General features: G+C 37.1%; 2 protein-coding genes across 6 annotated transcripts; one reads left to right on the top strand and one right to left on the bottom strand.

Moving 5' to 3' along the window:
• The first annotated feature begins 372 nt into the window (after nt 1–372).
• On the top strand, nt 373–4,033 carry LOC8285416 (probable inactive leucine-rich repeat receptor-like protein kinase At3g03770). Of its 2 annotated transcripts, none has more exons than XM_015716416.3 (7): nt 373–1,911; nt 2,013–2,134; nt 2,295–2,535; nt 2,651–2,844; nt 2,952–3,001; nt 3,276–3,387; nt 3,544–4,033. In XM_015716416.3, the coding sequence occupies exons 1-7, from the start codon at nt 567–569 to the stop codon at nt 3,796–3,798; spliced, it is 2,319 nt and encodes a 772-aa protein (XP_015571902.2). In that variant the 5' UTR covers nt 373–566; the 3' UTR covers nt 3,799–4,033. The 2 variants fall into 2 exon arrangements, with proteins under 2 accessions (XP_015571902.2, XP_015571901.2); XM_015716415.3 differs by having other exon boundaries at nt 381–1,911; nt 2,642–2,844.
• A 439-nt stretch (nt 4,034–4,472) lies between these two features.
• On the bottom strand, nt 4,473–11,570 carry LOC8285415 (phospholipid-transporting ATPase 1). 4 transcript variants are annotated; one of them, XM_048375585.1, is made up of 8 exons: nt 10,544–11,570; nt 9,261–10,441; nt 8,850–9,159; nt 7,548–8,256; nt 7,338–7,461; nt 6,971–7,190; nt 5,969–6,427; nt 4,473–4,961 (listed from the first exon to the last, which is right to left on the bottom strand). In XM_048375585.1, exons 1-8 carry the CDS (start codon nt 10,897–10,899, stop codon nt 4,742–4,744), a joined length of 3,579 nt encoding a protein of 1,192 aa, XP_048231542.1. In that variant the 5' UTR covers nt 10,900–11,570; the 3' UTR covers nt 4,473–4,741. The 4 variants fall into 4 exon arrangements, with proteins under 4 accessions (XP_048231542.1, XP_025012302.1, XP_048231543.1 ...); XM_025156534.2 differs by having other exon boundaries at nt 9,261–10,771; nt 11,104–11,569; XM_048375586.1 differs by having other exon boundaries at nt 9,261–10,374; nt 10,544–10,674.
• Nucleotides 11,571–11,925: the final 355 nt, after the last annotated feature.

Below are 11,925 nucleotides of genomic sequence, written 5' to 3'. Positions count from 1 at the left end.
TTAATGTTATGAAAATAAAAATAGAGACTCAATCTCACAAAATAAATCATAAAAATTCTAGTAGAAAACTTAATAGTTATCAATATGCCGTCTAATACACATTCATATCTATTTTTAGAAAATGATTTAAATTTCATAAAATTAAAGTATTAAAATTTAATATTACGAATTAAGAATATAAAGACTCGATAAAAAAAAAAAAAATGTGTGGCCCTGAATATGATTTATTCCTAAATCTTAAAGTGGCATAATATTTTGAGATTGGCCATTACTGATGCTACAAACAAAAGGGCTTTTAGAAGGTTGGTTGTCACTTGTAACTTAAAGAAATACATGTCAGTTCATCTGGGCAGGTTTAGTGACTTCATCCTTACAAAGATTGAACTACTTATTACAATCAAACATTGCACTACCATCCCAACCCAACATAAAGAAGAGAGCAAAGAAGATAACCAAAAGGCTTCTCATCACAGAACAGGACAAAAACATAAAATAATAGGAAAGAGATAAAGAGTTCATCATTATAACCCTTTGTAAACTAGTCACCTACCTCTTTTTAACAAGCCATGGCAAGCTCAGTTCACTTTCCCTGTCATCTTCTTCTTTTCTCGGTGAGTTTTCTTTCACTTGTTCATCATTCATGCCAGCTTCCATCCGCTCAATCTCAATCCATCTTGGTAATCCAGCAACTTCTGGACTACCCATTATCCCTTAGCAGCATTAACACCACTGCAGACTTCTGCAATATTGAACCAACTCCATCTCTAACTCTGGTTTGCTATGAAGATAACATTACTCAGCTTCACATTACAGGAAACAATGGCTTTCCTCCATTGCCTCAAAGTTTCTCCATTGACTCTTTCTTTACCACTCTTGCTGCTCTATCTAACTTGAAGGTACTATCTCTGGTTTCTCTTGGCTTATGGGGTCCATTGCCTGCAACCATTGGTCAGTTATATTCACTTGAAATACTTAATGTAAGCTCCAACCATCTATATGGCACCATTCCAGAACAACTTTCATCTTTGAGGAACCTTCAAACACTGATCTTAGAGCATAATAATTTCACTGGCCATGTTCCTAGTTGCCTAAGTTCACTTCCTCTTCTTGCTGTTTTGAGCTTAAAGAACAATTCCTTTGGTGGGTCTCTACCAAAATCTATGACTTCCATGGAAAATCTTCGCGTTTTATCAGTATCACATAATCTTTTGTCTGGGGAAGTACCTGATATTCACCACTTGACAAACCTTCAAGTTGTTGATTTACAAGACAACTATTTTGGACCTCACTTTCCAAGCTTGCATAGCAATTTGGTGAGTCTTGTGCTAAGAAATAATAGCTTTCACTTTGGCATACCTTCTGATTTAATCTCCTATTATCAACTTCAGAGGCTAGACATTTCCTTGAATGGATTTGTAGGACCCTTTTTGCCATCATTACTCTCTCTCCCTTCGTTAACCTACATTGATATTTCAGAGAACAAATTCACAGGAATGCTCTTCGAAAACATGTCCTGCAATTTTAATCTTGCCCACGTAGATTTATCCTCAAATCTTTTAAGTGGAGACTTGCCTACTTGCCTTAAATCAAGCTCCAAGACAATGGTTGTCCATTTTGCTAGCAATTGCTTGTCCAACCAAGAACAGAAGCAGCATCCTTCTAATTTCTGCCAAAATGAAGCTCTAGCTGTCAAGCCTCACGATAAAGAGATGCACAACAAAAGACCTCATGATAAAGCGGTTCTTGCATCCGGCACTATAGGAGGGATTATTGGAGCCATTATAATTGTTGGTCTGGTTTCCTTAGTTATCGGGAGACTGTACAGTAAATTTACTGTGGAAAAACCCCAAGCAAGGCTGATAATGGAGAATGTGTCATCAGTAAACACAGTAAAGCTGCTTTCAGATGCAAGTAAGGTCTTCATTTTTCTTCTTTTTAATTCAGTTTGGTTCTTTAAATTCATTACAGTAGATTTTCTGTCTTGCTCCAATTTTGATGCCTTCCATTTTCAGGATATATATCACAAACAATGAAACTGGGAGCTAACCTTCCTCCTTATCGTACCTTTGCTTTGGAGGAGCTTAAGGAGGCTACACAAAACTTTGATAACTCACATTTACTGGATCATTATAAGGTATCCATTAAGAGTTTTTGACATTGAAATTATTGTTTATTTGGCATATCAGAAATTTTTAATTAAGGAGGCGCCAGGAATTGAATCCTTTTACAACACGAGACAGGAACTCAACCATTAATCCGTTTATCGGTATCTTATTTTCTAACTCTGATGTCAGATTTATAGGGGAAAGCTGAGGGACGGAACACTTGTTGCTATTAGGAGCTTGACAGTGAAGAAAAAGCACTCACAGCAAAACATTACGCGCCACATTGAGTTAATCTCAAAACTCAGGCATAGTCATTTGGTCAGTGCACTAGGACACTGCTTCGATTGTTGCCTGGATGATTCAAGCACTAGCAGAATATTTCTTATTTTTGAGTTCCTTCCAAATGGGACACTAAGAGACTACATCTCAGGTAAACTTCTATAGCATCTGTGTTAGACAACCTCTTGTGTGATTAAGGTTCTAAACTATGAACAATCAGATATATGCCAGCTATATATTGGCTCCTTCTCTGGCAGGACCTCCAGGGAAAAAGCTGAACTGGAAACAAAGGATAGGAGCTGGAATTGGGGTTGCAAAGGGTATTCAGTTCCTACACACAGGGGTTGTTCCTGGCGTATTTTCTAATAATCTCAAGATAACAGATGTTCTCTTAGATCATGATCTTCATGTGAAAGTTAGTAGCTATAACCTGCCACTGTTAGCTGAAAGTAGAAGAATGGTAAGGCTGAGAGGCTGCCTTTTACATTCATTCATTGTATACATCGTCTGGGCTTTCTTCCCTCAGAATAGTAATTTGAGCCTATACTTTCTTCATGACCCTTTCAGGTGGGTGCTCCAGTTACTTCTCCAGGACCAAAGCAATGCACTCTGACAAGGTAAGTAGTAGAACTTGCAATTTTATATTGAATCTTGTTACTTTGACATAGTTAATGCAAACACCCTTCCTTCTTAATAGGCTACAGCCAATTTTCTAGTTTTAGGTTCAACTTCAGATTGTATCGAATAAATTCTGGTCATTCACCAAATCCCACATTGTAATTTGCATTCTCCTTCTAAAAACCTCTCCCTCCTGTTGGTTATAGGTGTTATGATTATTGTGCATTTTTTTTTCTATTATAGTTCTTATGATATTTATCATTATATATGCAGGGAAACGGATGATGATAAGAAAGATGTGTATGACTTGGGAGTAATCTTCGTTGAAATTATAGTTGGAAGGCCAATCATGTTTCTTGACGAAGTCATTGTAGTAAAAGATCTAGTAAGTTATTGTTTTTCTCTCTGCATTACACTACACAAAGTTATGCAACTCATGTAAAACGTATAGCACCCAAAGAGTAATTCTTTTGTGTTATCATAAATGACTGAAACCTGGCAGCAATCTGAGGCTAAAAATTTGGTTATGGTTGCTATGCAGTTACAAGTAAGCATAACAGTTGACGATACAGCTAGAAGGAGTATTATTGATCCCGCAGTCTGCAAGGAATGCGCAGATGATTCATTGAAGACAATGATGGCGATATGTATCAGATGTCTCTCCGACAAGCCATCTGATAGGCCATCAGTTGAGGATGTTCTCTGGAATCTGCAGTTTGCAGCACAAGTTCAGGAATCATGGGAAGGAGGCTCCCACAACAATCAAGAGTCTTATGTCTCATGTTCCCATGTTTAATAGTCTATTACTTCCTTTTTTACCATAAAGTTATGCCTCGTCTATCTATTACCCACCTAGCTCCTAAAATTTAATTCATACTGAAAATTACTTAGCTTGGTTTTGTAATAACCTCAGGATTATCTTCTTCGTTTTCTCTCTTTACCTCAATGTTAATGAAAATCCCAGGTCGTTGGCCTAGTGGAAAGCTCTATGGATGTTAATGAGAATATCAGGTCCTTGGCCTAGTGAGAAACCGTAGAAGTCTCAAATTCGAACTTTCACTTCCTCCTCAAAATATACACTTTTTACAGTTAGTTATATACACTTTTTACAGTTAGTTACAGTTAACTAACATCACCGCAATATGGGTGGTGCTAACAGCATACGTTTAGGAGATAGCATCAGCACTTTTTCCTTCATTATCTCTTCAATTCAGAGGCAGATTGGCATTTCTCTCCACCATTCTCATTTTACTTCTTGAGTTTATTTTTTCGTGTTCTCCTAAATTCTCTGAACTAAATCTCAATTCCCAAACAAAATCTGTCCGTGTAAATGTGAACCTTGTACATCTTAGTAATGTAGAAAGAGTATGGCTGATCGAAATTAGAATCATTTCCAAAGATGTGAGAAATGTCTGAACTACAGTTGGACTAATTAACTGAAAAGCGAAGAGAAAAAACCAGGACCATAAGTTCATATCAAATCTTCAGACTGTAAAATTTCGTATAATATTTTTATCTTCGTGCACTAAGTGTTATTTTTCTTCCACTAAACCCTGATAATTTACACTCAACAAATTCACAAAAAAATACCAAACCTAAATGTTACAAGCACTATCCTTTGGATAGCAAACAACAAAAACCAGGCAGCCATACATTGAGAAGCCTGAAAGAATATTATATTTTTACAAAAAAAAAAAAAAAAGAAAAAAAAAAGTATAAGAAGTCACAAAATTACCATGTCATCTTCTTGGAGGGTCCAAGATTGGGTTCATTTCTATTTCTACAGCTCCAAACTCTCTTCTATTCCCAACCTTTTCTGCTTCTCTTGTAATCTGAATATCACAAGGACTGAAATATTGATGAAGCACTTTTACGACAAATCGAGGTAGGAGTGCTGCTACAACTATAGCTAGCAAGCATAACCAAAATGGTGCTGTCTTTGCAATTTCAAAGAAGGCCCTGTGAATAAATTGGAGTTAGTGTAAAAACTACCAACAAATATCCGAGATTTCTCAAATTATAGATGGAATTTTCTTTCTCAATGACTCAATGCAACTTATTGACAACAGAGAATTATCAGATTGGCATATAGTTTGGCAACATGACTAAAGTATTATTTCTAACTTTCTTTGATAGGAAACCACAAGTGATATCTAGTCCTTCTAGCTATCCAAGAGTTGCTTGAACTGATGCATATATAAACCGAACAGTGAACACCGAGGGTAACCAAAAGAAAACACATCAGGTTCAGTTAACAGTAAACTGTCTTCATCTCTTTTACTTGCATAATATTGGAAAGAAGTGCACTTTACTTCTTATTTTGTCACATCATAACCACTCTTTCTGCTTTTACTTTGTCTACAATGAATAATTCCGTATAAATTTAAACCCGTGAGCAGAGTCACTTGTGCTTTAAAAAAAAACGTGTGAATCAGCCATACTTAGAACTTTGCATATAATCTAAGGTTGAAGAAAATCTTCTGAAAAGACCCATGTGGCTAACCATGTGTAGGCTAGTACAAGTTGGACTAAGGTTCTTCTTGAGAGCACCGTCATCCTCGGAATTAAATCAATCCTCTTTGAAGCAAATAGTAAATGAAATGGGTCATCAGTACTCTATTTAACAGACTCAGATCCCTAGCCAGAGAACTTTATAAAGTTGCCTTTTCCAATGTCGAATTCTCCAGTTAACTGACCAAATAAATAGAGAGTAGATATTCTATCTGGAAAATACAGTCTTAAATTATTGGAACAACAGAGCAGGTATTGACACTTCAAATAGCCAAAAAAGGAATTTCCCAAGTTGACCTATTTCATGATTCACAGACAGAAGTGTGCCACAAATGCTTTTCATTGCATCTCATAAACTTTTAACAGTATGAATATGCAAATGCTGTAGTATGTAATGCATATGCATACAGGAAAGTAGATCATGCATCTTATACTGTGACGGAGAACAGGCTTACCAGTATCCAACTAAAGTAGGCACAGAGTCGATGACAATGACACATATGAAAGTTGCAACTATGCACCCCCAAATGGCTGCATGCGTAATCCAAGTCCACCGGATGATGTCCATAGCCAAGTGCAAATTAACCAAAATGACTACTGCAAGTGTCCATAGATCTCCTATACTCGGTGCATCAATTGTACTGGCCCAATATGCAAAGAAAGGGACAAAATAGACAACTGCACTTTGCCATAAGGTATCAATCATTGTTACCCAGAACAACTTAGAGTTGTAGCTCTCATGTCTTTGCCCAGCTCCATAAAGCTGAGGATACTTTAGAAGAGTGCTTCTACTTAGGTCCTTGTCAAGGATACCAACAACAATGGTTGGCAGTGCAGTATAAATGACAGAATACAGCACGCTGCTCCACTCATTGATTGCAGTTGTCAAAGTGAAACTTGTAAAGAGCGTGTAACTGCAAAGAATGTAAGAAAATAAATTTAATAAAACAAAAACAGCAATATCAAGAAGCAGGTCAAAATAAGATAATACTTCTGTAAGCTTTGAATAACACTGAATTCCAGAGAATGTATTTTGTGTTTCTGTATACAGTTGCAAAATAACTCATCTTACTCCACCAAATCATGGAATAGTCAACATCTAGAGCTGACTTAATAAGGAAACAAGGGATATGAATCCATTTAGCTTCATAGTGGCTTTTAGTAAAAAAATTTCACTTATAACCTGAATATGAGCAATATTTCTGCGGTGCATGCATAGCAGAAACCTATATAAAGAACATTTTATTTATTAATTCAAATTTAAATATTAATTCAATCACATAAAATTAAATATATCAATTGCATGCAACCACAAATTTAAAATTCAGGTTCAGTGAAAAAATTCATCTTTTGTCCAAAAATTTCAAACAGTTTTTACCAATAGAATTCAATGGCTCATTCTGTGCAGAACAATTGTGCATATAAAGAAACAGATGAAATAAGCACGTATTACTCACCAAAATAAAACAAGAACAAATACAGCATTCCTGTAAAAATTATATAGTATCATGTAGGACATCCGCTGGTAATTCCAATGTCCATGGACCAATAAAAGTGGAACTAAGAATCTAAACTGCCCCATTGCAAAATCTGATGCCATTACAGCTTGCCGACCCTCTTTCCCGCTGATCCCAACTCCCACATCAGCCATTTGGATCATCGAAACATCATTAGCACCTAGTAACAACCAGTGGGATTTCTAATATCAGAATAGAAAACCAACATGAAAATGCATAAAGTAGAATATTTTAATATTCATGTGCTCCCAAAGTTTTCTTTTTAAGGACAAGGCACTGATCTTAAAGCAAAGCAAGAGAAAATCACCATCTCCAATAGCGAGTGTCATGTCAGCAGTCCTGTTCTTCACAAGGGCAACGATTCCAGCCTTTTGCAATGGTGCCACCCGGCAGCATAGTACTACTGAACATTTACTGGCTAATTCGAATAGCTGCAGAGAAGGGTACAATATATCAGAAGAAACAAAGGCATCACTATAAAATAGAGAAAGACAAAGATGAGGCAACAAGCCATCACCTGTTCCTCAAGTTCGCTGTCAAGCACATAAACAAGGCTGGTACCATCAATAATCAATGCGACTTGGCCTATAGCAGCTGCAGAACTTCCCCCAACATTTTGTGCTGCCCCAGACACAGTAGTAAGCTTCTTGGACACGACCAAAGCATCTTCTAAACTTTTTCTACATGACTCCTTAGAGTTGCTATTGATTATAATCTGGGTCATTTTATTTGTCAAGAGTTTGGAAGAGTAACCAATTGATATCGCAGTTTCTTGCTTGTCCCCAGTTAAAACCCATACTCTAATCCCCGCTGTCCTAAGAGACTCTATGGCTTCTGGGACACCTTGTTGCAGCTTATCTTCAATGGCAGAAGCACCCAGTATGCTAAGACGGTTTTCCACACTGCTAGCAACCTTTCGAAGCATTGCAGCCCGACCAATTAAAGCTGTGCTAGCTGCCTCAAAGGAACAGTGCCACTGCTCAAATTCTGAATCACTCAATTCACGTGTCCCAATAACAAGAGTTCTCAAACCCATTGAAGAGTAAGTGTGAAGATTAGCTTCAGTAGCACGTATTACATTCATGTTTAAGGATCTATCCATCACACTAAACATGGATGTATCGGCACCTTTTACAAAGACTTTGACAGTCTTGTCAGGGCACCCTAATATAACTGACATCCTCTTCCGGTCACTATCAAACTCATGCAAACCTAATACATCGAACCTGTACTGCCCAAATGGGCAATCCAACAAAAGAAAGAAACTGTGAGATCCATGTTGCTCGGAAGGAAATGGAAAAAAATAGGATAATTTTTAGCTGAAGGAGTAATCAATCGAGAGTACTCCTAAGTAGTGCCACAAATTATAAGGTTCATTCTCATTTTCCTATATAATCCAATCATTGAGATAAAACAAGATGCACAGTAGGTAAATCTCTAAAAGCAACTTTTGGTGAAAAAGGAAAAAGATTCATGTTTATTCTCATCCAAGAAAAGAAAAAAAGGAAAAGAAATTCCATGGCAGTCCCCAATTTTCCAGCACAAAGCTTAAAGTAGCAGAACATTTGTGAATAGAATTTTCTTAATGAATTTATCCATCTCTTTAGCTTAAATTATTGCCTGAATTATTCCCTGTAGCTAATCCCAGGGCAACAAATATAACCATGAGCTATCCCATTCAAGCATCAGCTTAGATTGCAGCCATAGCAGTGATGGTTATAATAGTGTTTATTGTTCTTCTTACTGATTGTGGTGGTGCAATACAAGACAAGACACTCAATTTTAAAAGTAGAAAATAGCAATTAGAGAGAGAGAGCACCTTTGCCTTTCTCCTTGAATATCAATAACTATATGACCTGAAGTTCTTTCTATAAGCATAAATCCATAAGCAGCAGCAGCATAAACCAATGCTTGTTCATCTGGAGATTCCCCTTGGTAATCCATTAACTTAGTAGTAGGATCCGATGCATCATCAAAAACAATAGGCACAATAGTATTACATGCTGCCAGCGCAAGGAAGAAATCATGAACACGTTTGGCTTCCTCTGTAACCTTTCCACTTCTTGATAAATGTAGAAGCTGAGGGTCAACCTTCACCTTCATCTTTGGCCTCAAAGTTTTTCCATCCACTGATAACATGTAAGCAATCAGAAAATGGTAAAATAAATTAATGCACAATCAACTGAATAGTGAAACTACAAAACTTTTGCCTTAATAATAGATTTATTACCTTTACCAGAGTATCGAACATTCACATCTTGTGAACTGGCTTTTCCACCACTGTAATCTACTCCCCATATGCTTGCACACTGAAACTCCATTTTGTTCTCAGTAAGAGTACCAGTTTTATCTGAGAACACATACTTGATTTGCCCCAGATCTTCATTAATATTCAAAGCACGACACTGGAATCTTGAATTTGAGGCCTCATCATACATTTGTTTATCTCGAATCATGAAGTAAGCCTGACCAACCCGGACAAGCTCCATAGAAATGTACAAAGATATAGGGATCATAATCTGGAACACAATCACTGACATGAGGAATGTGAAAAGTATCTCCAGTCCCCATCCATAATAATTATAATCATCCTGATCTTCATCATTGAAGTCCTTTTTCCTATAAAAAGGCATGGTATTTAACTCATCCTTGTGGCGCCTCAACCACACAGCAGCACATACAGAGACAATACTACACAAAGCAATAAGAAACAAAGATAGGATGATGATCTCTAAATTCATGCGTGTCTCCAGTCGGCTCCTCTTTGAAGGGGCTCCTGAGCTATTAAGCATAACTTTGGTCTCACGGCCACAATAAACTGCAATACCTATTGCCCAAGCAGTATTCTTGAGCTCACAGCCACGAAGGATAATATTGGAGGGACCGAGTGACAGCCTTTTCCCGTCCATATCCATGTTCGCATGAAACCCATAAATATTTCTGTTGGGTTTCTCACACTTAATCAACCCACCAATCTTTTCCTTCTCAGGAATCTTTGAAATGGTCTCTTGCTTTGCATATCGCGTTTTCAAGTTTGACTCTCCATCTAAGTTTATAGTCTGCACATAAGCAACCCCAGTTGGGTCACTAGTTGAGAGCAGAACCATATCACAAGGAAGACTTTCAGTTGCATGAATCTTGATTATCTCACCGACCCGAACATCCTTCCATTTTTTTTGCTGAAACTGATCATTAACCAAAACCCATGCCAATCTATTATTCTCAATTCTATCTGACCTATGCCTCCTCCAATCCTCATACGCATCCTTAACTGCTGTAACTAAAAGAACAAAGGCAAGCGGCAAAATGGAAGCACCCCGACCGAAAACTGCAAGCTGGGGTAGCTGATTGAGCACAGCAATGACAAGAAAGTAAACGTATGCAACTCTATGAAATTGCTCAAACAAATTCCTAGGCACAAAGGAAAGGAGTGAATATTTCCCAGTCTGAATAGAATTACCAGAAAACTCAAACCTCTCGTTTGTCTTTTCAGGATCATTTAAATAAACCAACCTGGCATCTTCATCATTGATCTCCTTCAGGGATGCACTAAACCCTTCTGAATCAGCTCCTCTGGAACCATATCTCACAGGTTTGGATCCTAAATCACCAAATGTCACTTCCCTAACTGAATTTCCACCAGAAGCTCTCGAGTGATTAGAAGAAGCACTTCTTCTCGACATGGAATTCAAAGAAATTTCAATGCTCGAGGAACTCTCAATTGTGTTTTTGGAATCCATCCTGGAAACCAATTTAGGATTATCAATAGTGGGTTTGGACAGATCAGCTAAAACAGGTAAACTAGTATAATCTTGGGGATTACTAGAAGTTCGTGGTGATGGGATCAACAGCGGCCTCTTTGAGGCCATGCTGATCTTAAGATCAAATGGTTCTCTAACAACATAGAGCTAACCAAAATCCAATTTTTAAAGTGTCCAGATAAAAAATTCAATACAAAATCACAAATAAAATCACAACATACAAGAAGAAGGCCAGTAACCCAGAATCCAAAAAGAAAGAAAACCCCGAAACTAGAACAATACAAAAAACCTCTAAAAGATTAAGAAAAGAACCTCTCTTGCGAACTCTCCTATATCAGAAAGAAACTGTCAGCACCTGGCTGCATGTAACAAACCAATATTGAAAGAGACGGTATGTAACATGTATGTACATATAAACATAAACAAAGAAATAGCTAGAGCAAAACGAGAGAGAGAGAGCGCAGTATGTATTGTGATGTAAGCGTATGTTCTGCTTTGGAGGAGGGCAAAGATACGTGTTTTATGCTACAGATAGGAGAATGGTACAAAGTCAAAAGGCATCGTTTATAAACAGAAGGAAGAAGATAAGAAGAAGAAGAGGACGACGGGTTTTACAAGAAATGAGGAAGAGTCATAATGGGTGGCGACAATTTACCAAATAGAATATAATTATTTACAATCATAATCAAAATCAATATGAATAATTGGAACAATTTCGCAAAAGAAAATGAGAAAGAAGAATAGTCTTTGCTCTACAGCGCAGAGAGAGAAAAAAAAAAGAGAGTTTGATGATTCAAAATATGCAAGGAGAGATGCTTTTCTAGAAGGACTGCTGGCAAGTGGTGGGTGGTGAGATTCATAATGCCATTAATTAATGAGTCTTTCTAGACGTGGAGTTTCTTGTATCTTATTATTATTCATGAAGTTTTGTAGATGTCTCTATTTGACTCACTTGTTTGCTTTTCCCTCTTTCAAACTTTTCAGAACTTTCTTTCCTGTTTTCCTTGTATTCTTTTCAAACTTCGTTCCTGAATTACCTCAGCATTAGTGATGCCCATGCTGCATTACCTATTGGGGTTCAATTTACCTTTTTTTTCTATTTTTTAAATATTTAATTCAAATTAACTTTATTTT

The sequence above is a fragment of the Ricinus communis genome, chromosome 6 (assembly GCF_019578655.1).
Source record: "Ricinus communis isolate WT05 ecotype wild-type chromosome 6, ASM1957865v1, whole genome shotgun sequence".
Lineage (NCBI taxonomy): Eukaryota > Viridiplantae > Streptophyta > Magnoliopsida > Malpighiales > Euphorbiaceae > Ricinus > Ricinus communis.
The sequence above is the reverse complement of the archived record's forward strand: the minus strand, read 5'-3'. Positions and strand labels throughout refer to the sequence as shown.